This window comes from Rutilus rutilus (assembly GCF_951802725.1).
Source record: "Rutilus rutilus genome assembly, chromosome: 24".
Classification (NCBI taxonomy): Eukaryota; Metazoa; Chordata; class Actinopteri; order Cypriniformes; family Leuciscidae; genus Rutilus; species Rutilus rutilus.
The window spans coordinates 17,598,502-17,626,139 of NC_140228.1; the positions used below are offsets into that span (position 1 = coordinate 17,598,502).

Below are 27,638 nucleotides of genomic sequence, written 5' to 3' on the forward strand. Positions count from 1 at the left end.
TGCAGAACACACTGAACTAAAAAAAGAAATAGCTTTTTCATGTTATTACTTTTAGAATGGATTCGGTAGATGCCTCAATTTTGTTTTTGGGTGAACTATTTCTTAAAAGCACTCTTATATGGTCTTATTGTACAGATTTTGGAAAATTTTCAGTCGTTCTATGGGAAAAATGCATATGGCTGTCTGGATGACTGGATACAATGTGTTACTGACTGCTTCTGGAGAGCTCCTTAGCACGAGAAATATCTAATGCTCATACATTTATCGACAAAAGAAAATCCCAGAAAGATGCTCCTCTGTCCTATCCTGTCCTGTTTAAAGTGATCTAATTTTAAATTATACACATGCAAATCTCCTCTGATGCATAGATACAGACAAAAACAAACACAGTTGACAGTTGCAAAGCCCAAAAGATGATCAGGCTAGTTGGTTTTTAACATAGAACAGAGATACAAGTAGGGGAGAGTTGCTGTCATGTAGCCATATATTAAAAAAGCGCCCACTATATACTACTGAATACAAGGTCAATGCATAAAACTGAGAATCCTCAGGAGAAGAAAAACAGATCAATGGCTGCAATTGCAGACTGAAGGAATCTCTCACTCCATGAACGTGTGTTTATGTTTAGTCTTCAAGTGGTTTGATGGGCCAGATCCACGGGGCATTCCGCTGTGAAGTGTGTTTTAAAGACAATGTTAACAACACGGTTTGCAAGAAGCACAATGTGTGATTGGCGTTCACAGCTCCAGGAAACAGGAACTCCTGACATATACAAACATCTCGTGTCTGCTGAAGAGAAGAAACGATTGGCCACACTGAGTTGGTTAATATTTCTGTTGTATTCTACACGAACAGATCGTTCTCTTCATCTTATTAGGGCTGTCATTTTAAAACAGCAATTTATCATTAAGATTTCCAGAAAATAATGTTAAATGCACAACATTGTAATTTGGTTGATTAATTAACCATCACATAATTAGTAACTGATTTGATTAAAATGTGTAAACAACACTATTTTATAAAAATATAATCCTAATTATAACCATATTAATATAATACAATATAGTAACACTATAAATTGTTTAATATAAGAATATAGATCTTTAAATATATATATATATATATATATATATATATATATATATATATAATTTAACTACTTTATATTTTATATTATATTATATATGCACATTATATTATATTATATTATATATTTCTTTACATAGTTTATATCACCATTATAGAGCACAACACAACACCTGGACCAAATGAAATTTATTTCAACTTAATCTAATATGTTTGAGCTATAGCGCAAACATACGCTGACTGTGTATCCGTTAGTGGTGCTGGGTTTGATTTAAAACTTTTCCAAATGCACTTAATTTTGGTAGAGTACCGTCACTTTGAGCAAATAACTGCGGGCCACCATCAAGCTCAAGACACCAAGATCAGTGCCAGCTTCCTGTCAGCCTCAAGATTCATCTCCCTGACAAACTTTGTTTTCAAAAGATCGCTCCTCGCTCAAATACGCCACAGTCATGCAGATGGGCCCCATCAGAACGAAGCAAAAATAAGACCATAAGGGATTAGCACGTCTAGCATGTGTTTGCTAATGAAAATCCCAGCATAAACACCAGCTCCAGGAACAGGGAAAGGGCAAGAGGGACAGAAACAAACCGTCCCGCACTTTGATGCTTGGACAGGAGATGCGTTTGATGTCGACTGTGTATAAGACGGAGATGTGCAGTGGAAAAGGAGCCAAGCCAAGCGTAGGACGCTGCCAGTGCTATTTGAAGTGTTTTCACACACACAACAGAGCAGAGTATGGGGGGTAAGAAAAACAAAAAAGAATAAACCGCGTCACAAGGCGGATCTTTTGGCGCAGATGTTCAAAACATACATCATCCCATAGTTTTTATTTTCATTAAAGTGGGATTTGCTACATAGCGAGGAAGAGAAAATTAAAACAAAATGGAGCAACATCTTGCCTTTGACTTAAGCGCATGGACCAGTGATCTTTATCAGTATGATATTGCTGGTGGATTTAACACATGAGTACGTCTGATAACATCATATTGCAGTTAAACATACGCTAAACCAGCAGTTCAAGTCATAACAAGACTCTGTTTATGATACGTCTAGCTTCAGCATGTGTATTTAATGCTCTCTTGGACAACTGGGGTGAACATTTCTATATCGAAAAGGAGGGAAAAGTCTAAAAATAATTAAGTGGGCAAATTATTTACTAACAATGAACAATATTTTTACAGCATTTATTAATTTAGGATTATATATATATATATATATATATATATATATATATATATATATATATATATATAATAAAATAAAAAATAATAAAAAAATTTTTTATAATAATAATAATAATATTAATATTAATATATATATATATATATATATATATATATATATATAATTCAGGAAGTAAACACAATAAATTTATATTAGATATGAACAAACATGAATGAGCAATTAAACAAAAATTGTCATATTAAATATGCATATGGAATTAATCTAAATTAATAAATGCTGGAAAAAAATGTCCATTAACCAATGTGATCGAATTTAATCTGACTGAAAATAATTACCCAAAATATACACTCACCTAAAGGATTATTAGGAACACCTGTTCAATTTCTCATTAATGCAATTATCTAATCAACCAATCACATGGCAGTTGCTTCAATGCATTTAGGGGTGTGGTCCTGGTAAAGACAATCTCCTGAACTCCAAACTGAATGTCAGAATGGGAAAGAAAGGTGATTTAAGCAATTTTGAGCGTGGCATGGTTGTTGGTGCCAGACGGGCCGGTCTGAGTATTTCACAATCTGCTCAGTTACTGGGATTTTCACGCACAACCATTTCTAGGGTTTACAAAGAATGGTGTGAAAAGGGAAAAACATTCAGTATGTGGCAGTCCTGTGGGCGAAAATGCCTTGTTGATGCTAGAGGTCAGAGGAGAATGGGCCGACTGATTCAAGCTGGTAGAAGAGCAACTTTGACTGAAATAACCACTCGTTACAACCGAGGTATGCAGCAAAGCATTTGTGAAGCCACAACACGCACAACCTTGAGGCGGATGGACTACAACAGCAGAACCCCCCACCGGGTACCACTCATCTCCACTACAAATAGGAAAAAGAGGCTACAATTTGCACGAGCTCACCAAAATGTTGCCTGGTCTGATGAGTCTCGATTTCTGTTGAGACATTCAGATGGTAGAGTCAGAATTTGGCGTAAACAGAATGAGAACATGGATCCATCATGCCTTGTTACCACTGTGCAGGCTGGTGGTGGTGGTGTAATGGTGTGGGGGATGTTTTCTTGGCACACTTTAGGCCCCTTAGTGCCAATTGGGCATCGTTTAAATGCCATGGCCTACCTGAGCATTGTTTCTGACCATGTCCATCCCTTTATGACCACCATGTACCCATCCTCTGATGGCTACTTCCAGCAGGAGAATGCACCATGTCACAAAGCTTGAATCATTTCAAATTGGTTTCTTGAACATGACAATGAGTTCACTGTACTAAAATGGCCCCCACAGTCACCAGATCTCAACCCAATAGAGCATCTTTGGGATGTGGTGGAACGGGAGCTTCGTGCCCTGGATGTGCATCCCACAAATCTCCATCAACTTGCAAGATGCTATCCTATCAATATGGGCCAACATTTCTAAAGAATGCTTTCAGCACCTTGTTGAATCAATGCCACGTAGAATTAAGGCAGTTCTGAAGGCGAAAGGGGGTCAAACACAGTATTAGTATGGTGTTCCTAATAATCCTTTAGGTGAGTGTATATATATATATATATATTGAAGTAGAAGACTGATAGTATTTTCTTGTGAAACTTAGTCCAATAATCTTTGTTTTATTTTATTATTATAATTTTTTATAGCGCATATCATCTGAAGTGGGTTAAATAAAGCTTCACTTTTCCTTACCAAATATGGCTCCTTTTACCACTTAAGCAAACACTGCACATCAACAAATTTGATACATGCCGGATTTCACAGTTATAACATAAATATATCTTTAATCGCCTCATAATTCATCCAAAAAACAATTATTCACATATTATTGGATCAAATACGAGGCATACCAGTGCCAAAAAAATCTTGTGAATCATATCCTTCGCCATAAATGGAGCGAGTCACCTTCAAAAGCCCACATCAATCCACTTCTATAATTGAAATTATGAACCTGAAGCTACTGCTGAGTTATACAACTCCAGATGTTCTCGGATCAAATTAAATCACTTTCATATCATCAGTCAGTGCTTTGCCATTAAGGGCAGGACGGTGGGTTACAGGTTATAAATTCTGCAGGTGGTCAGCACGGAAATTAAAGCGTGATTAAAACTTATGAATGGTCGGTCATAACATTGACTTGAAGGCCGGTTTTCATGTTTGGGCTTAGCTTTGTAATTAATGAATAAGTATTAGGGATGCACTGATAATAAAATTCTGTCTGTTAACGTCACCATGTTATGGCAGGTAACTGATATGCCGATAATAAAATGACTGTACTATTTTGTTTAAATAAATTAAAAATAGAAATGTACAAATGGGGAAATTAGCATGCACAATTAAATATTCAATATCTGACAATATATATTGAATTGGCAGATATTCATATTTATATTTATTATTATTATTATTATTATTTTAATATTCTGGTCAAGTCACTAGAGCTTTATCATAATCCCCATGCAGACTTTCAGTTGAAAGCAAGGTTATCATTGGAGGAGGTCCCGCACTGATATAAAAGATCAAACGGATGCATCACAGACGCTTCCATCAGCTGTATATGAAGCGATATATGAAGTGATTAATGGCATGACTACACAGCAGTTGGCATATAGATGCTGAACGCTGACGCCCGCGATCAAAGCCGCCAGCACCTCACAGAGATGCATGTGTGCCCAGAGCTGGCAGGATGAGAAATATAAGCACGGGTTCTTCTATCAGCTCGTCTCCATTCATCTCAAAATGAAGCCGCGATTCACTAGAAGGTCAGAAAACATCAATGGGCGCTATTTGGAAAAAATAACTGAGAGCCTTTGCTCTCAATCTAGGTATGCTGGTATTTCTAGCCAAGGTTAGAAACTTTGTGAGAAACAGACAAATAGAAAGAGAAACAGACGGGTAGTGAGCAAGGAGGGAGGGAACAGAAAGAGCGAGATTAAAAAAGGGAGAGGGAAAGCTGAAATGAGCAGGGGGGGGAGAGCGATAAGGTGAGATTCAGTCTGAAACTTACATTTTTGTTTTAAAGTACAAAATAGTTTTCTTTTTGCTTGGTTCGAACAAATGATCTGTGAAAAGAGATGCTTTACTTCTAGAAAAGTTTAATCGTCAACTACGTTACACGATGAGTGATATTTTCTATTCATTATATATAGCTCATAAAAAATAGAAATAGAAAATAAATAGTGCAGTCAAAATTAATGCATTAACGCATGCGATTCATTTTTTCAGCTTAACGTGTTAAAAATATTTAACGCAATATTTTTCCCCCGTCATCCTTTGGCAAGCGTTACATTATATGATGACACTCTAATTCATGCAAATGCTTTTAAACCATTCAAGTGCGATAAGACGCAACAGAGAACGCAGTGCAGTAATGGCGCACACTGTCTGAATCTCGTCTGTGACACACACAAGACTCGTGCGCACAGAAAGCCGCTTCAGACAGGACCAAAATGCCCAATTTGAGTATCCTCGCAAGCACAGTCTTAAATGAAGTCTTAAATAAATGTAAAGAGTGATCAAATGGGACGCGTGTTAGATCCGCGTCATGTGCGCGTGATCTTAAAGTGACAGAAGCCTAATAAAACCTGCTGTCATTAAGGATAATCAAAGAAAAAGAGAAAATCACTCACTCACTGCTCTTGACTGAATAACATTTTTAGCTTTAATAAGGATTAATCTATATTTAATTTATAATTTCTGTATATATCCTACTTGTTAGACCTACCTGAAAATCTTAAAGCACTGTTTACATGGGTCAAAAACAACGAAAACAATAACTTTTTGTGCATTTTGACAGGGCAAGTAAAAATATTAACCAGTCTGACTCTATAAAAATAGCCCTGATTTATTGAAGGGCAGAGGTAAATGTGACATTTATTATACTGGGGTTGTTTGAAGATTGTTTGAGATCAATTAAATTATTAATAACAGAAAATGCGTTATTTTTTTAATCGATTGACAGTTCTAAAAATAACACATTAACATTTAATGCAACTGCGTTCTTAAAAAGTGGGATCCTACTGGTTTAATTAGGTTTTAATTTTTCTTTTTTAATTAAAAATGTAAAATACTAGACTAGAATGGGAAACATGGATGTAAATGTGACCTAAATTAAGTTCTCTCTCATTTAGTTTGGTAACAAATGTTGCTTTGAAGATACTGAAAAACGTATCTTTTGGTAATGAAGTAAACAGCAATATCTGTAAAAATTGAGGGACAAAAAGAGAAGAGATTATTTACTACGAAAAGGTCATAACATCTGAAGATGCTTTTGATGCTGGGTTAATTTTGTGCTCGTTTATCAAACATCTCTAATAGGTCTCACAACAAAAAGATGTGAGACACCAAAATATACCGTATTCATGAAAAGTGCCAAACTATACTGTAGAGTGCAGGACTGTGGTACTACAGTATGTTCCACGCAGCCTCATATGGCGTGATAAGATGAATGGGGTTCATAAAATGAAAAGGCGTTGGGACTCATCCCTAACATGAGCTCTACCTCCAGCTCTCTGCTCTCCCAGACTGCTTTGCAGCTCACAGGCTCAGCACAAAAGGCCCTTTATGATGTGCACCTGACATGCGGCGAAGAGCAGCGTTCCCACAGAGATTGGCTTCACTGCTCCACCTCTCCTCTCGCTTTCGTCCTCTCCGAATCTCTGTGTCCCCAGTCTGGGGAATGAGCGTTAGCTGGCAGGGCTCCGGTTGCTCGACCAAAGGGAGATTTGGGGAAAGATCCATCTCTGGGTTCGTCTAAAGCTGGTGCTACTTGCACCAAATAAGTCACCCAGTTGACCAAAAGAGGCTCCAGAGTTTAACCGGACCACTGAAGCTTACTAAATAATCTGAAGCATGTCAGATCAGTCAGGGGGACTTGATACAGAAAAAATATGTTTTTGTGTTTTAATGCAGCTTTAGCTGTGCACTCTAAAAAAGAAAAATTCTGTCATACGTACCCTCATATCATTACAAACACATATGCTTTTCTTTCATATGTGGAACATAAAAGGAGAATTCAACTACAATGAAAGGTGACTGATGTTTCAAGCTTCAAATGGATGTGAACAAATCATTCTTTCAAATTGGATGTTTTCAATTAATTGATCCAGTTCACAAAAGTGGTAAGAATGCTTTGTTCTCAATCAGACTGATCTGGATCTCAATGATCCAGAAGTCAAAATGGGTAATAGGGTTGTAATGGTTGCCTAAATTAAGTTCTCATTTAGTAGGGACAAGTTAGTTTGGGACCAAATGGTGATTTGTATCCGAATCATTGAATCGTCGAATGAATGAATTTGTTCTTTTGAGGATCTTTTCAATGAATCAACTGATCCAGTTCACAAAAGTGGTAGTTCTGTTCCTCATACAAGCCATGACTGGCAGTTTTTATGCAACAATTGGAAGTTTGGGTACAAATATTTGTACTGGGTTAAATGTACTGTAATAAGCCCTTTACATGTTGGTTAAATGGCCTCTTCCTGTCTAAATGAGTGATTCTTGACCAGACTTTTTGCCAATAAAGATTTGGTAAGATCCCTATGTGAAGGTTAGCTAGAGCGTGGGCAAAAACTGAGATGTAAAGCTCATCAACAGAACAATAACATTTCACTTATACAACAGAGATAAAGAGAACGAAAAAGAAACAGAGAGCACATGTTGTGCATTACTCAAACGAACATTATTTCTGCCCTACTTCCATCACAAGTGGCCTGAGACAACAGGGTAGTTTTCTCCAACTCTTTCTGCACCAGCATTGCTTCCAAAAAGCCAATATGCGGATGCCCCCATCTAATTTTCAACCTCTGGCTAAATTCCATCAATCAAATATCTTTAGTCTCTGAGGCCCCATGTGTCTAACAAGAGCGAAAGACCTGAATGAACCAATATCAACTGCAAGTAAATTCCAAGAACGCCAAAGACAGCCTGTGCTAGGTCCTTACTTTTACAAGGCACGATCGTATTTGTCAATTAACTTCTCCGTTAAGAGTTTTCCAGATCAGAATCTGGCTATAGAGGAAACAGACGCACGAATAACCGCACGTCAATGAGTTTAGGAAACTGATTGAACATCGGCTCTCGTTGTGGCTTTTCCAAACTGTTGCAGGTGTTTCTGTTGCTCCAACGCCAACAAAAAGGGCCTCATAGGGGCTTTCATAACATCTCTGTCAAGACCAAATTGAATCACTGAGCAGACAGACCTGGTCTGATTTAAACATGTCCTTTGGCAGTTGGCAGTGTGGATAGCATGTCTGCAGCTCTGATTAGAAACAGTTAGGTGTTTGCCAATAAGCGCATACTATTTTGCACAAGAGCATCTGCCAACAAACATATAAAAGTCTGGAATCTGCCTTTCAGCACTAAAGTTGCAGCTCGGCGGTTTTGTTTTGCTTTTGGTACGTTCAGGTTTTCATTCCCAACCCACATCGCTTGGTGTATCGTCTCAATGAAACGCATATTTCCTGCTTTCCTCCATTACATCCTCAAACCCCTCCTGATAGAAGACACCAAGGAATGGGGGGATAAAGCGTCCGGGATTCTTATCTGGGTATTCGAGGGGGAAAAGGGTTTAAACATGGAGTGATTCACACAGGCAGGTCGGCTCATCCCTCGCAGCTGGCCCTTTAAATGAAACCTGCTGTTTTCCCCCCGTGTTTACGTTTGGCTGCCTCGCTCTTCTTCATCGGGTTTCAGACTACAGGAAAGCTCTGAGCAAAAACAAAGGCTTTTTCAAAGGCAACCTCAGCAGGTTAAGATAAAATGTTTTTACTGTCCAATATGAAAAGCACCTGCAGCTAAATTAAGAGGGCCGGCTCAGGTACTGGAGGCCACTTTACAGTCACAAAAAGCTGTGGAAGAGATTGAGGACATACTGCACACATGGGGGACCGAGAAGGGTACAATTAATCGGATAAATCGAGATTACAAATATTAAAAGTGCTGATTAAAGCATTCCATTTAGGTCTACTTCTGTTTCTCTTTACAACATATTTCAACAGTAATTAAAAAGAGTCACACAAAATTGTCTAAATTTAGGATTATTCGATTATTGCCACATTATAAATAATATTTTAGTTTTTCATGCTATAAGAGAACAGATAAAGTATATTTTATTTTATTAACTAATCACACATTTATGTAATTAATCCTGATTAATCGCATATTAATATAATAGTTTTATATTGTAATAATGTCACATTGAATCCCCAAAATAATGTAGTATTTTAGCCATTAAATATAGCCATTCAACATTACAGTACAATTGAAATTTTTAACATTCAATAGGCTTTACAAAAATAAAACCTTTTTAATTTAAGTGACCTTCAATTTTCACATAAACTATAAATTGTACATGCATAAACTATAAATCTAATATATATGTTATATACATGTTTCTTAAGCAAGTTTCTAGAGGATAATGTGACACTGAAGACTGGAATAATGGCTGCTACCATAATTTAGCTTTCCCATCACAGGAATAAATTACATTTTATATTAATGTATTACAAATATATTAAAGTAGAAAACAGTTATCATAAATTGTAATAATATTTCACAATTATTACTGTTTTTATTGTATTTTGATCAAATAAATGCAGCCTTGGCGATTTCTTTCAAAAACGTCAAAAAATTGTACTGACCACAAACTTTTGAACAGTAGCACGTATAACAAAGTTTCCAAAGGATCATAAAAAATAATTCATGTACATGATAAAAAAAGATTAAAAAAAGATATGGTGTGGCCCATCCTTTTTGTTGAGCCCTGTGTAGCCTGCATTTCGAATATAAAGTGCAGCTGCTCCACACAAAATAAGCATTTTAATGTGAACTCGATTCATATAGATTGATAACCATGATATTTTAAAAGAAATATTCAACAACAATAAAGTGTCATAATTATGCAGCCCTAGGACAAACAGAGCAGTGGAAGACGAATCAGCTAAAGACAGATTGTTATCCTTTGGAAATGTAACTGTGAGAAATGACTTCCCTGGCCTGTAGGAACATCAATGACAGAAGCAGGCACTTCCACATTTCCACAGTTTCATCCAGATGGATGAACAGTGCAAGCCAAGCAGATCAAGTTTAGGCTCCGCAAGAGATGTTATGAAATTTGAAGTCTGGTTCTCTGGGTAGAGCTAGCAGTGGAGAGCGAGAAAGAGAGATAAACAAATCTGCAAAATCACTTCATTTATTCCATACCTGGAAGCCTTGAATATGGGCTAAATACTCCAGCTGCTGGGAAGGCTGGATGGAGCCACAGGCCAAAGCAGGTGCTTTCCCCTTCAGGACCAGGGCCTCAGCGGTGGGTGACGTCCCACTCAGCAGCAGCTCTCTCGCAATGGCTGCGGTGTTTCCCACCGATGGGGTGTAGAATGGCCCCGCGGAACCTTGGCCAATGTCTTTGGGTGTCAGATAGTTTCCAGGGACTCCCTTATTCCTGCTTGCTTCCATTTCTTGATACACATCCGGGGAGAGGTGAAGAATTCCTTTTTGTGCTATATAGGGATGGAATAAGACACATTCTGAAAGTTAAAAAGGTCATAAATACATATATATACACATTTTCATAATACTAATAATATTTTTAAAGAAACTAATACTTTTATTCAGCAAGGAAATATTAAATTGACAGTAAAGACTTTTTGAACAAACACTGTTCTTTTGATCTTTACAATCATCAAAGAGTCCAGAATTTTTTTTAGCCCGGTTTCCACCAAAATATTAAACAGCACAACATACAGAGCAGCAAATCCGCATATTACAATGATTGATATACACTGTATAAACACACACACACACATATATACACTACATACATACAGTGGGGAGAACAAGTATTTGATACACTGCCGATTTTGCAGGTTTTCCCACTTACAAAGCATAGAGGTCTGTAATTTTTATCATAGATAATCTTCAACTGTGAGTGACGGAATCTAAAACAAAAATCCAGAAAATCACATTGTATGATTTTTAAGTAATTCATTTGCATTTTATTGCATGACATAAGTCTTTGATACATCAGAAAAACAGAACTTAATATTTGGTACAGTAGCCTTTGTTTGCAATTACAGAGGTCAAACGTTTCCTGTAGTTCTTGACCAGGTTTGCACACACTGCAGCAGGGATTTTGGCCCACTCCTCCATACAGACCTTGGAGATCCAGATCCTTCAGGTTTCAGGGCTGTCTCTGGGCAATACGGACTTTCAGCTCCCTCCAAAGATTTTCTATTGGGTTCAGGTCTGGAGACTGGCTAGGCCACTCCAGGACCTTGAGATGCTTCTTACGGAGCCACTCCTTAGTTGCCCTGGCTGTGTGTTTCGGGTCGTTGTCATGCTGGAAGACCCAGCCACGACCCATCTTCAATGCTCTTACTGAGGGAAGGAGGTTGTTGGCCAAGATCTCGCGATACATGGCCCCATCCATCCTCCCCTCAATGTGGTGCAGTCGTCCTGAAAGAATGATGTTTCCACTTCCATGCTTCACGGTTGGGATGGTGTTCTTGGGGTTGTACTCATCCTTCTTCTTCCTCCAAACACGGCGAGTGGAGTTTAGGCCAAAAAGCTCTATTTTTTTCTCATCAGACCACATGACCTTCTCCCATTTCTCCTCTGGATCATCCAGATGGTCATTGGCAAACTTCAGACGGGCCAGGACATGCGCTGGCTTGAGCAGGGGGACCTTGGGTGCGCTGCAGGATTTTAATCCATGACGGCGTAGTGTGTTACTAATGCTTTTCTTTGAGACTGTGGTCCCAGCTCTCTTCAGGTCAATGACCAGGTCCTGCCGTGTAGTTCTGGGCTGATCCCTCACCTTTCTCATGATCACTGATGCCCCACGAGGTGAGATCTTGCATGGTGCCCCAGACCGAGGGAGATTGACCGTCATCTTGAACTTCTTCCATTTTATGCGCCATAATAATTGCGCCAATAGTTGTTGCCTTCTCACCAAGCTGCTTGCCTATTGTCCTGTAGCCCATCCCAGCCTTGTGCAGGTCTACAATTTTATCCCTGATGTCCTTACACAGCTCTCTGGTCTTGGCCATTGTGGAGAGGTTGGAGTCTGTTTGATTGAGTGTGTGGACAGGTGTCTTTTATACAGGTAACGAGTTCAAACAGGTGCAGTTAATACAGGTAATGAGTGAAGAACAGGAGGGCTTCTTAAAGAAAAACTAACAGGTCTGTGAGAGCCGGAATTCTTACTGGTTGGTAGGTGATCAAATACTTATGTCATGCAATAAAATGCCAATTCATTATTTAAAAATCATACAATGTGATTTTCTGGATTTTTGTTTTAGATTCCATCTCTCACAGTTGAAGTGTACCGATGATACAAATTACAGACCTCTACATGTAAGTAGGAAAACCTGCAAAATCGGCAGTGTATCAAATACTTGTTCTCCCCACTGTATATACAGTATATATATATATATATATTAGTGCTGTCAACGTTAACGCGTTAACGCATGCGATTAATTTTTGTCTGGTTTAACGTGTTAAAATATTTAACGCAATTAACGCAGCATCCGTCTTTTCTGCCATCCGTTGGCTAGCTTTACATTATATGATCACGCTCTTATTCATTTAAATGCTTTTAAACATTTCAAGCGCGGCAAGACAAAAGAGAAAGCGCTGTCTGTGAATGTCTTTATGTGACACACACACACACACACACACACAATGCATAGACAGGGCGCCAGAATCCAGTTCTCTTTCGCGCTTGAACTAACAATAACAATCCCAAAATGTCAGTTTTGTCGATTATCCTCATAAGAGCAGTCTTAAATGATTTATATAAAGTCTAAAATGAACGAAGAGTTGCGAGAGAATGAGGCGCGCGTGTGAGATCCATAGACAGTACGGTATATAAACGGTGAGATCCGCGTCACGCGTGTCTGTCTGCTCTTAAAGGGACAGCAGCCAATAAAGCTTCCTGTCAGTAAAGTTAAAGAACAAAGGGAACAGAGAAAATGACTCACTGCTGTTGACTAAATAACTTTTGTAGCTTTAATAAGGATTAACTATTTAATTTATAGTTTATGCAGTGCAGACTGCATATAACTTTGATAACTTTATTACAGTATATTTCCTAACTGTTAAGACAGGAAGGGCACGAATAAATATGACATTTATTATGGGTTTATGTTAGCATTGTTTTAAGTTCACTTAAATTAAAAAGTGTTATATTTTTGAAGCCTAATAAATGTGAAAAAAAAAAAAAATCAGTAGCTGTATTAATATCAGTAATACTGGCCTTCATTCATAAAAAGATGCCATTAAAAAAATATTTAAAATATACTGTCTTTATGTTGTTTCTACATTAATTTGATTAACTGTGAAATTATTACATTATAAAATATATTAAAAACGTACAAAAACATTTCTTTTTTTATTGCGATTAATTGCGATTAATCACAGAAAAAATGTGTGATTAATCTAGTTAAAGTTTTTAATCGATTGACAGCACTAATATATATATATATATATATATATATATATATACTGTATATGTTTAAATATTTTTTTGTGTGTGTCCTTAACAACATTTATGTGTTTCAGGCATGAAGGATATCTCAAATAATAAAGGCTTTTTCAGGTGTGCTGTACTATTACTTTTGATCTGACTAATGATTTTCACTTGATGGGTGATAACAGGAGCTTCTTTCCCCAAAAGGGTCAATTTTAAACATGTCCATCTGTTAAAAATTTAGTTTTGTCATCTTTTATGAGAACACTAAACAGCATATAAATAACCTCAAATCTGACAGACAAGGACTAAAAGCCACAAAACTCTAATTTTGGGGTTCTTACAGAAGCCAATACAGAGTGAAAAGGAAAAAAAGATGAGACAAACAGAGCAGCTGCAGCAAATGTTCTCATCTGTGCACAGATTCTGCTTCCTGTTTGTGTTTTCCGTCCCGAACGAAGTCTCTAAAAGCAGCCGGCTGGTCTCCACAATTTCTGACAACTCGGAACAAGCAACAACTGATTTAACTTAGTGTTCGGACCATAAAACTGGTAAATATTATCTCAGAAAATTGTGAGAAATGTAAATAGGCAGTTTCTCCAAACGCTGCAGTGTGCCGTTGACGCATCCCTTTAATTCATGGAGTGAGAATGTAAATGAAAACCAGCAGTTTGGAGTTCCCGTCGGCCATTTCAACAAGGCTGATTGGCAAGGAGGCAACTGACATTGAATCCTTAAAATGTCACACAACAACATGCATTTCATATTACACAAATCAGCATCCCAAGCCCGCATGAGAAAAATGCATACTTAAAATGGTATAAAACGAGAGCTGTGAGCCAGAATGACATCAATTGGGAATTGCGACAAAAAGCACATAAACGCTAAGAAAAAACAATACCACCACCCCATCGGCACCATCATTTCTCTTTATTTTTTCATTCTCTCTCTCTTTCCTCGTTCCAACATGTTCCACCCAGTATAATGGGCTGAATTTGAGAATGGTGGGCTGGAGATTGGCCAGCTCATGGCCCAAGCTGTGATTTAAAACAGATAACACACAAGGCCCAACTGTAAATCAACACAATGAAGCAATGCTCCAAGACACTAAACACTAACACACTGACATATTCACACACACACACACACACACACACACACAAGCATAGTGTAGTGCTGTCTTACTCATACATTCAGTTTTCGTGGAATCCTGCTCTACTTTTTTCCCTTTATACACACAAACAGACTCTTTCTCACACGCACACTCCAGCAACCAGAAACATGCACCAGGAAATAAATTATGGCCACTTTGCAGACCAAAAGCTGCTGAAAAGCTTATCTAGAATGGGGTTCTCATATTTTTTTGCCTTCTCATAGCTGTGGATGATTGTATAGGTTGATTGTAAAAAAAACTCAATTAAGAAGATGTGTTGCCTTTTTGGGACACAACGCAACACTAAGACCTCCCATGCCTCCCTTAATCCGTCCCTCCCGCCCCATTTCCTTAATCCGTTCATTACGCCACACACAAAAATATAACACATTTGCCATGTATTTCTGTGGGTTTGTACATTCAAAAGAATGCATCACGGGATTAAAGCTCAAACCTTCAAGTGCAGGATACCAGTGCAGGAAATGTATTAATTATGTCTGACACACTGTCTTATGTTTTAAATACACCATGTTCCACAAGCCCTAAGACCATATGGCTGTGGCAGCCATGACTCAATGTGCAATTTTGACAAAATTCTCTTTTTGTTTCATAGTCTCCCTCATCTTGTACCATTATACACATAAGAGAGAGATCCAATGGTGGGCATTTGGGCATTTGTCACATTAGCTATGTTTCCATGACTTTGCGCGATAGGACGACATAACTAGACTAACCAGCAGACCGATCTTTTTGCACAGCATCTGAAATGCAGTTTTGGTTGTTCTGAAATGCCAGAGCAAAGTCTGTCATCAAAGTGGTTTGGTATAATTACCTTCCAGAACAGTCTTACACGACTGCGTTCCCAAACAGCAGGCATACGCTTCCGAAAGCAAGATAACACGTTTATTGTGTTTCGTCTGCGCGCTGTGAGACGCAAGTCATTTATTATATATGTTATATACAGTGGCTTCTCCTACTTTTCTGACGAATTTTGTTCTCTTCGACTCACTAGATTGAATCGCGGCTTTATTCGCAAATGTTTTATGCGATATTCCAATTTTGTGCAGAAGTTAAATTCACTAATTTGGGTGGAAACATAACTAGTAAAGACATTTGGGTGACATTGGTTTGGACCCCATTGACATTTATTAAAGCACATTTTCAAGTTGTTGTTTTTTTTTTTGTGTGAAAGTGACAAATTAATACAGTCTGGAAACTTTTAGCCTTGTGCCAGAATGATTTAAACAATATGAAAATCAATTGTAAAAATAACCATTAGATAAAAAATGGTATTATAAACAGAGTTAAATAAACCATGTTAATAGGTATCATGTGAAAATTATCATCAATTTTTATGTTGCGTAATTTCCAACAAGTTTGATTCTAAGTCAGTTATCAAACAGTGTACCTGTTTATAAAAGAGACAATGTTAGTAAAGAGCTTGGAAAATGAAGAAAAGAATGAAAAATCAAGGAAAACTAGTAAGGAGAATATTACTATTGTGCATCATTTCCGTGCTGTAACTTTGTCAAATAATGAAAAAAAGCGTGAAACTATTATTTAATATTATTATTATTTAATTGCATTTAGGATACATAAAATGCTAGCTAAGAAATGAGCGATTCATCTTATTTAAGTCTACATCTATATAATTTCCACTACAGAATGCCATTAAACCCATAATTTGATGTGGTGGAAATGACACTGTAGAGGAAATGATCCAAAATTTTTAGAAGAAAAAAATGATAGAATTGACAGAATTATCCCGTGATACAATGTTGGACAACTAGTGAGAGTGTGAAAACTGTTTTCAGAGAGTCCACAGGGCCAAAAAATGTGCATAGTTGAAGAAACACCCAAGAATGCAGAGCTAAGGATCAAAATCATTGCTCTTGCATAATCAAAATGCAGATAAATCTGCACATTTAGCAGCGATGGACAAGGAACCATAAATCTGCTTTAGAGAACCTGGTTATGTGTTCACAAGGGTGGAAAGGAAAAACTTAGTTCGCAGGTCACTGACACGTACATCTGCTCTGAATTGAGTTTACGCCCCTTAGAGACATTGATTCTCTCACTGGCAGATCTCAGGAACCGTAAATTAACTAGCATTATTCTGACATTAAAGACTCTACGGTTGAGAAAGTCTGTGAAGTCAATTAGGAGATAGATGGAGTCTAACAACATCAGTGTGACAAAGTCAAGCTGGAGAATGGATCCTCTCCAAAACAGAGCAAAGGCCAAAAGATAAAAAGCGAGATGAAGAAAGAGATGGATAATGCACATTTTTTTGGGGATACATGCAGCTTCAGATGCAGAACTTGTATAATCTTTAAAGACCAATTTAGTACTGAACCAGAAGTCAACAAAAATAGAAGCTTACAAGAATATTCCGGGTTCAAAACAAGTGACGCACAATCAACATTTGTGGCATAATGCTGATTAGCACAAACAATTATTTCAACCTTTCCCTCGTTTTCTTTACAAAAAGCAAAAATCAAGATTATGATGAGGCGCTTACAATGGACGTGAAGAAGGACAATTTTTGGGGGATTCAAAAGCAAAAATGAAAAGCTTGTAATTTTACATAACGCACACAAATTCTCATGTTAAAAGCGAAATATTAGGGCGACATACGGGTGAATTATTTGGCCTGTACAGCTGTTTTTTTTACAGTTGTTTAATGGTTAAATTAGATAAAAATGAGAAAAAGTTAGTAAGGATGCATCTTTTGGCTATACTATTGAAACAGTGAGCATTGTAACACTTACAAATTAGCCCCATTCACTTTCATTATAAGTGCCTCACTGTAACCCAGATTTTTACTGTTTTAAAAAAAAAAAGAAGTAGCTGATTGAGTTTAACTTGAACTGAAACTGGTATATTTAATTAAAGGGATAGTTCACCCAAAAATGTTGTCATCATTTACTCAGCCTCAAGTTGTTCCAAACCTGTATGAGTTTCTTTCTTCTGCTGAACACAAAAGAAGATATTTTAAAGAATGTCGGTAACCAGACAGTTGATAATAGCCACTGACTTTCAGAGTATTTTTTTTTCTCCATACCATGGAAGTCAATGGCTATCAAAAATTTAATTTTTGGGTGAACTATCCCTTTAATTACAATTTAGTATTCAAACGATGAAAGCCAAGCGGAGATTTTCTTTCTTAATTTAACCTAACATTTCTTTAAAAAAATGTAAGGATAATAAAGATGAAAAATAGGCAGCACACCTAAGGCTGAAATTATCTTTAAAACAAGTTTGAATGCAGCATGTTAAGCAGTTCAAGCTGAATTAACTGGAGAAAATTGCGGGGAAGAAAACGAAATGCTTGCCGGAAGCACTATGATGAAGGTTTTCCCATCAGCCAAGAGCTTTCGTCAGCATGTGTGCAAGTTCCAGGAATGCCACTACATAGTTGGGTCAAATACTCTCCAACATTAGACCACGAGTGACCTGATTTAGAGAAGCTGTTGTTTTCATAGATTCATCCAAAACAGTTGTCAAACACTGCTTCAAATCAAGTAAGCAACAAAACTGCGGGTTTAATTACACAATGCACTCATTTCCGATTCACTGAGGGAGGGTTGTATATACAAAGATGTTGTTCATATTCTCTGCAATAACGTTCCTGCAACCTGCATTTCTCCGAGGCCTGCTGTTAAGGCGGTTTTAAAATTTGACAATGATTTTTACTAAAGAAAATCGTTTGTCATCATGCAATTTCATTTCATTTTCAACTCAAGTGTTATCTAGTCCCAGACCCACACAGTAGAAAAAAAAAAAAAAGACGGTTCTGGCCAGGAAATATTGAACCAGGAAACAATAACGGCAGAGGCCAGGGGTGCAATAATGTCAGCAAGTTCAAAACAACAAAACAAAACTAGATCCCTGCCATTATAATCATGAAACTGTTTACAGAGATGTTCAATTGACAGACACTCTGTGTGTATATCCTAATTCTGTTTGTTTCTCCATCTGTCAAAAATGACTTTATTTATAAATATCATACGTGTGAAATGACTGCTATGATTTTTACTCATTACACTTCTAACCGCATCAAAAGCAGCTTGTGATTACATAAGACAGTGATTGGAATTACTTTGGATGATAAAATATATTCTTAATGCTCATAAACAAAGACCGTGATGTGCTACGTTTGTTTGTTGGCAGGTTATAGTAACATAGTCAGTTACGTCATTACTCGTCTCTCAAAGTCAGTGGAAATGTGGGCTCCCAGCCGAGCACAGCTCAAAAACCAGCACCATTTTGTTGGAAAATGGATGTGTGTGTGTGTGTGTGTGTGTGTAAACCCATCTGGAAGACCACAGTTGTACCCTGAAAAACTGTTTGGGTGGTTAATGTGTGTGTGTGTGTGTGTGTGTGTGTGTGTGTGTGTGTGTGAGCGTTTAATACAGTGGTCTCACAGACCCCCTGGGAAAGCACATAAGTCTACGTGAAAAGGAAGAATTCACAGGCTCTCCATAGAAGCGAGTTTGTGATTGAGCCGACTGGGTTCCTTATTAATCAGTCAGATAGATTAAACGGCCTGGCATCACCTACACTGAGGAACACAGACGGAGAAAAAAACACTTACTGTTGGTTGTTGTTTCAGGAAAAGCAGCCCTTTGTCCATTCCAGCCTTTGTTGTCCATCTGTAGCCAATGTTAAGATAATAGAGGAGCGGAAAGATATTGGAAAGAGAGAGAGAGAGGGCCGGTTTAGCAAACCCTTTTTCATGCATGTCAGACAAGTCGCTTTCCCTTGTTTCCATTAGAAAGGGAGAATCCCTACCAAATTGAGATATCACGGCATAAGTGTCACTAACTTGCAAAGACTAAGTAGATGGGAGATTTAAAGATTAGGGTTGTGCGCACTGAAACAAGAAGCAACGTGATGATACAAACGTATACATCCTCTCCCACTGATGTCTCCGCCATGCTGTTCATACTGAATGTGGCAACCAAATGGGATAATGAACTAAATGAGAGAGACATCTAATGGAATTGTTATCTAAATGTAAAACAATTACTTAAAAGCTGACTTAAATTACTTAAAGTCTGAACATTTTAGCAAAAAGTTTCCCTTCATTTGGGACAACTGGCTTGTTAAATGAGAGACATCTAACAGAATTGTTACTAAAATGTAAAAACAAAACAAAAAACTGAATTAAAAGTTGATGTGCTGCAATTATTAATGACACCGTAAAAACAGGAGAGTCTGAAATTTTTTTTTTGGGATGGTTCATTTAAAAGATTCAGTTAAAAAACAAAAAATGAATTGCTGTCATCAGCGTCATTACAACAATATTCACTTTTTAGTAGTGAAATAAGTAATTAAATATAAATATTTGAATAATGATGATTTTTATTTATTATATAATTTATTTACATTTAAAATGTTTTTTTATTATTATTTGATTTTAGTCTGAAATGCCTTTCCAAATTATGAACACTAATTAATATCATGGTTTTGGGATAAATACTGTTCTTTGAAAGTATGTGAAAAATAGCCTAATAGTAGATTGTAGGTTAATAGCTACTAGCTAGGGGTGTAACGATTCATCAACTACATCGATATATCGATTCATATTCTTAATGATCCAACTACATCGATCTGTGCTCGGCAAGTTATATCGATCTAGACATATATCGATCTAACATCGTTTTAAAAGGTAATGAATCGATTGTATCGATACTATGAAATAACGCATTGGATTTAAGCACGTCAGACTTTATAAGGATGTTTTTTTCTTAGCACTTTTAATGATAAAGGCGTTAAACGTTAGAAGTGATCGCCATCGCCATGCATGGCGCGCCAGCAGCAGCGCAAAGACAACAAGCAGCGTAAAGTCTCTCACCTCAGAAAGACTTTCCTGTCCTCTCAGCCGCTATACTGCAGTAGCGCGCACTCTTCAATTGCACGCGCAAATGCGGCGGCGCGCGCTGCAGGCTTATATCGTTTCACTAGCCTATATAAAGCACAAAATAAACTACAAGCATGCAACGTCGTTACAAATTAGAAAAAAACGTGTTGTCCAGATTCAGTATCTGCGGTCAGATGATGTTGTCAGGCTATATGTCAGTGTCATTATTCTATCACTATTTTCATAACTTGTAACGAAATAAAGTCTCTCACCTCAGAAAAACGAAATCTCATGTCCTGTCATCGTTATACTGTGCTCGTAGCGTGCACTCTTTAATTGCACGCGCATAATTAATTGATACCTGATTCCCTTTCAAGAAATTTTGGTTAAAAAGTCACTGAATCGATTTCAAGTCACTGAATCGTTTTGGATCGTATCGTTCTAAATGAACCAATATCGTCCTTGAATCGTATCGACAACCACGAATCGCGATACGAATCGAATCGTTGTTAAAACGAATCGTTACACCCCTACTACTAGCTGTAAAAGTTTCAAAGTATCTTCCCAAGCACTGATTGAAACTGACCTTTTCCGGTGTGTTCTGTAATGGTGTAGAAGCCTTGTAGCCCAGTTGAAGAAGCATGGCCTCCGCTGCATTACGCTTGGCGACTTTCTTATTGGGTCCAGTTCCTGTGGTGACCTCGGTACCTACTTTCACCTGCCAACAAACAGTGGTAGATGTTTAGTGCTGTCTGGATGTCCGCCATTACTGTAAAATTGTAACTAAGTCATTAAAAATGAGTAGTGCTGATGACTAAATGGCAGTTGGATTAGGCTACATTACATTGAGCTTTTTGCTCTTCATACAGATACAAAATCAGGATTGATAAAAAACAACAACAATACATCAAATGTGGTCTGAAAAGTTGAAAAAAGGCTATATTGCCTATATTAGTAATGAAAAAAGAGGCGAGCAAATTATAAGCAGACCAGAATCTGATGGAAAACACATCTAACAACCAATCGGTATAGTACTATATTCTCTAATAGTTATAAAAGATAAATCCATTTTGTTGTCAATCTGTCTCTAAACCCAGACAACCATCTTTTCATATTTATAAGGAGCAAAGCAGCAGGGGGGGAGAGATGGTGTGGCCCTGAAAACCTGAAAACAGACACGTATTGATGCCCACAGACCAGAGGGGGAACAATGTGGAAATTTTAGAAGCGACTGGGCAACACAAAAGAAACACACACAAGCAGAGTCTAATGCGACAGTGAAAGGAGCATGGAGAATCAGTTAGAGGCTGCGTTACCACACGCTCAGAGATGCACGGAGTGCTTTAAAGCGAGGGATTATCAGACAGGAGACTGGGAAGAGAAACTTCTCCAACTTGGATGCTGCTTGATACTTGTTTACGTGTGGTAGTGCTGGATGAGACTGACAGATCATTCAGAATGACAGTCAACATGATGTTGTTTCATTAACTGTAGTGTTCATTGTACCACTTCTGCTTCTGAAATACTGCAGCTTCCCTCCCGGCGGGAAAGTCGTTTTTTTCTGTACTCAACTCTACTTCACTCTATTTCACTCCACCACACTGATCTATGTAATTTATTCTGCAATACTTTAGTCCATTATATGCTAATTTACTCAGCCCGGCAATATCCTTTCTGCTCTACTTCAATCTATCCTATCTAGTCTAATACGGAGTTGAAATGGAACAGAGTTGTGTACTCTATGCCATAGTATTCTATTTAACGCTGAGCCTATTTTACCCTAGCCTATCTGCTCCACCCTAACTACTATACCCTTCAACTCTACACTATTCTATACAATATCACTCTATATTTCCTACTCTACTGCAATCCATCCTATCCTGTCGTCATTTCCATTCAACAACGTAATACCTTACGCCATACTATTCATACTATCCATACTATTTAACTCTGACCTGCTCCCATCTACCCTATCTATTCTACTCTACCCTATCTACCACACGCTGTAAAATTCTACCCTATTCTGTAAAACTCTATACAACTCAACCCTATTTTATACAACTCTACCCAAATTGACTCCATACAACTTTTACAATGCTCTATACAAATCTACTCTATCCTATCTAGTCTACACTACTCCATTTAACAACTCTTCCCTAATCTATGCAACTCTACACTACTCTACTCCATACAACTCCATTCAACAACTCTACCCTACCCCATACAACCCTACTCCATACAACTCTGCCCTACTCCATACAACTCTGCCCTACTCCACACAACTCTACCCTACTCCACACAACTCTGCCCTACTCCATACACACTACCCTACTTCATACAATTCTGCCCCACTCCATACAATGCTACCCTACTTCATACAACGCTACCCTACTTCATACAACTCTGCCCTACTCCATACAACTCTGCCCTACTCCATACAACTCTACCCTACCCCATAAAACCCTACTCCATACAACGCTACCCTACTCCATACAACTCTACCCTACCCCATAAAACGCTACCCTACTCCATACAACTCTACCTTACTCCATACAACTCTACCCTACCCCATAAAACGCTACCCTACTCCATACAACTCTACCTTACTCCATACAACTCTACCCTACCCCATAAAACGCTACCCTACTCCATACAACTCTACCCTACCCCATAAAACGCTACCCTACTCCATACAACTCTACCTTACTCCATACAACTCTACCCTACCCCATAAAACGCTACCCTACTCCATACAACTCTACCTTACTCCATACAACTCTACCCTACCCCATAAAACGCTACCCTACTCCATACAACTCTACCCTACCCCATAAAACGCTACCCTACTCCATACAACTCTGCCCTACTCAATACAACTCTGCCCTACCCATAAAGCTGCTTTTTTCTTGATCAGCGCAGCGGAGGAAGAGTTTACGTGATCTTTATTTAATGTACTGGCATAAATATTTAGTGCACAAAATCTTTTATGGTGCTTTATAAAGTGTTTTTTGCCTTTTGTGGAGCTTAACAATAACAACCGTGAGTATGCACAGTATCGGATGACTGACAGGACAGAATCTGTCAAAAGTCGCAGTATCAAAGCCGATACTAAATATTGGATCGGTACATCCCTACTTTACACAAATCTACTCTATCGTTTCAGCTCCACACCATTATATACTATTCTGCCTATTTACTCAACACTACTAAATACAATGTTCACAACCATTTTAACTTTATAATACTTTTACAATACCATTATAATACTCTACACTACTGTACTATGTTACCCTATTTTATCCTATTCTACTCCATACAACTGTATACAAATCTTCTCTTTTAACACTAATCAATATTACTCTACTTGAATCCAATGTATAATGTTCTATTCAACTCTAATCTACTGCACTCTACCACTCCACTCTATTCTGCTCTAATCTACTGTGCTCCATACACTATACTACAAAATGCTCAATGAACAAGTGCAGATATCTCAGTGCAAATTAGCTAAGCTGTTCAAGTTCTGATTGGTCATCTTGAGTCCATGGTTAAGAATCTTTCATGATTTAAGAGTCCAAAACCAGATCCAAGTTGGAGGCATTTCAAAACATATGTGGAAATCTGAAGTGATTTTGAGCCAGTTCTGCTAGTATTAGTGCGTCTTTGTTCACAGGGACTAAACACTGCTGTTATGGCTACAGGGGGCTTCATTTTTACTGTATGAGGTAAAGCAATTTTTTTCACTGGGCAGCGAGCAGTACAGTTATTGTTGTTTTAATGGCCTGTAATAAACCAGCGGCTAAGTGCATGTGTGATGCAGTGAGCAATCAGAAAAAGATTAAATACAAGCCAGCAGTCAATTATCATGCCTGCCTGGGATTTGCATATACCTTCATGCAAGAGGTCAAAGGCATAAATGCACATATTTGTTGAGCTGGACAGAAGCTTTTGCACAAAGCACTTCAAAATGAAAATTCTGTCATCATTTACTCACCCTCAAGTTGTTTCAAACCTGTATGAATTTCTTTCTTCTGCTGAACACAGATTACAGAATAATTTTTTTTCCTACTATGGAAATCAATGGGGTACATCAACTGTCTGGTTACCGACATTCTTCAAAATATCTTCTTCTGTCTTCAGCAGAAGAAAGAAATTCATACCGGTTTGAAACAACTTGAGTAAATGATGACAGAATCTTCATTTTGAAGTGAACAATTCCTTTAAGCTTTGAAACGTGCTTGGACCTACAGTACACAAGGGCTAGTTATTGCCATCACCTAAATTATCTAAATTAAGACTAATTATCCATTAACGACTGCAGTGAGATAATATTTCCAAGAGTAAATGAGCAACTGTGTGTGTGTGTGTGTGTGCGTGCGTGTGTGTGTGTGTGTAAAAAGAGTCTCTGCCTGACTTTGACAGAGCTGAAGGTCAGTGGTAATCAGAGCCAGAGGAGGTGACAGTCTTTCTGATTAAGACAGATTGCACAGTGGGAGGTTATCAGTGTTTGTGCAGGACTCCTCTGTCCTTCACTCCCCCCCTCGGCCAAGTTTTTCTTTTACTTTATACCTCCTGAATCCCTCTCTTATTAAATGTACCTGCATGATGAATTCTCTACGGCGGGGCATTCCTCTCTCTGAAAGCAGCATATATTCGGGCTCCTTCTCCTTTTTGGCCTGTTGAATCTGAGCCAGTCTGCTAATAGGGTTCATGCCCTGTCCGTATTCTGGTCCTGTCTGAGAGAGAAATTGAGAATGAAAAAGAAAATGAGAATGAGGATGAGAGACACAGATAAAGCAGCAAAGGGACAGATGGACGGCTGGTTAATGTTCACGTCAGTAACCCTGTCAGGGGAATGACAAAAGAGTGAATGAGCGTGTGTGAATGAGTGACTGACTGAGTGAGCGAATGAGTGCGGCAATAAACATCTGTATGATGTAAAAGGCTCCAAAAATTTCAAAAATTTCAAAAGAGAACAGCCTGAATGAACTAAAAGAATGGTTCACCCAAAAAGGATTATTCTGTCATGATTTACTCTCCCTCATGTTGTTCCAAAACAGGTTTTCTGTGCAACACAAAAGCGAATTTCTGAACAACTTCCATTTCCATTTAAATGCCACATAAATCATATTAAAATGATTTATGAAAATAAATTTGAATTAGGACTGTCAAACTCCAAAATGACAAAGATTTTCAATGAATATGATGTTAATTTCACTCTGTTTGTCACAAAAAAAATTATCAAATGGTTTCAGAAGTTTCAGAATATAGTATTGTCAGGTGGAGCATTTTTATGACTTTTTAGTTGACTCAATGCTCATTTATTTTCATTATATATTTAAGAGCAAGCATTGTTTATCATATTTGAGTGAACTATTATTCCTTCAGGTTCTGAGTGTTGTTTGATCATCAGGCCTGACTTGAACCAAGGATCAAATTCTATACTTGAGCAGCAGTTTTTTTGTTTAAATGTACACTACCGTTCCAAAGTTTGGTGTCAGTACGATTAAGAAATTAATACTTTTATTCAGCAAGAATGCATAAAATTTATCAAAAGTGACAGTAAAGACATTTATAATGTTACAAAAGATTTCTATTTCAAATAAATGCTGCTGTTTAGAACTTTATATTCATCAAATAATTTAGAAAAAAACAACTGTTTTCAACACATTAGAAATGTCTATTGAGCACCAAATCATCATATTAAAATGATTTCTGAAGGATCACGTGACACTGAAGATTGGAGTAATGGCTGCTGAAAATCCAACTTGGTCATCACAGGAATAAATGAAACAGTTATTTTAAATTGTAATAATGTTTCACAATATTACAGTTTTTTTTTTTTACTGAATTTTTTTAACACAAATCTCCATAAAAACAATTTAATATTGATAACAGAGTTTGTGCTTTATTCATTGATAGGGTTGTTGGTACAGTAGGTGATTCATTTGCACGAAGTACAAAAGTACGAAGCCTTTAATTTGGCAATTCCTTTTGATGCCGCTAGCAGTGCAGAAATTACACGCCTCAACTTCACATCCTCCAAAACACATCCCATAATAAATGCATACAAGTCGAGTGAATTAAAAAGTCAATGTAATATTCCAGTTACATCGACCACTCAGGAATTAGTTCTGCTCCTAAATCTACCCACCTTTAATATGGTCTTGGGCCGCTTCTTGTAATGCACTTTGGGTTTCTCTACCACAGGAAGGACTGGCAGTGTCTTCAGTTCCTGTAATATGGAGAGGGCTGCTCTCTTTTTGGAGAGTTTCTTACTATTCCCCTCACCCTCGGTCGAGAACTCCCCCACCGTCACACGTGTGAGGAAGCTCTTCATGTGTGGGGGTCCACTCTCCTTCAGCACCTGAGGGCCACGTAAAGAACACGTTACACAAGAGAACACACATGCATGCAGAAGTGGGAACAGCGGTTATTTCAGTCATGCTCTCTTTCTCTCTGCTCCTTAGGCCATGTCTGCTGCACGCTCTCTTCCTCTTTCTCAGCAAATGGGAATACTGCTAATTAGACTTACTACATTCGAGCTGTCCGCTTTAACACACATATTAATAACTCATATGGGGAAAGAGACCACTGGAACTTAAGAGACTGCACCTGGTTCTTAAACAGACACACACTAAGTATGAATATATGAATATAAATATATACGTACATGAATATGCATATGGAAGAATATAAATCAGAAGCACATACATTAATGCAGACTTAAGGATATTTTAGGGTTGTTAAAAAGAATCTAGTAGATTTCCTTTTTTGCAAGACAAAAACATTCTATTTTATGTTGTTTATGTTTTGTTATCTATATATAACTCTTTTGTATATTCTCTGTGTATATATACTCTATATACTATCTATCTATCTA

The 27,638-nt window shown here is 37.7% G+C and overlaps 1 protein-coding gene across 2 annotated transcripts in view; it reads right to left on the reverse strand.

Moving 5' to 3' along the window:
• The window catches only part of stau2 (staufen double-stranded RNA binding protein 2), a 120,633-nt gene that overhangs the window by 35,317 nt on the left and 57,678 nt on the right, over positions 1-27,638 (reverse strand). For both annotated transcript variants that reach the window (XM_084398630.1, XM_084398631.1), the window contains exons 8-12: positions 26,910-27,122; positions 25,354-25,491; positions 21,342-21,473; positions 19,487-19,544; positions 10,472-10,767 (exon numbers count right to left, since the gene is read on the reverse strand). In XM_084398630.1, the coding sequence (XP_084254756.1) occupies positions 10,472-10,767; positions 19,487-19,544; positions 21,342-21,473; positions 25,354-25,491; positions 26,910-27,122 (837 nt within the window). The remainder of the gene's footprint in view (positions 1-10,471; positions 10,768-19,486; positions 19,545-21,341; positions 21,474-25,353; positions 25,492-26,909; positions 27,123-27,638) is intronic.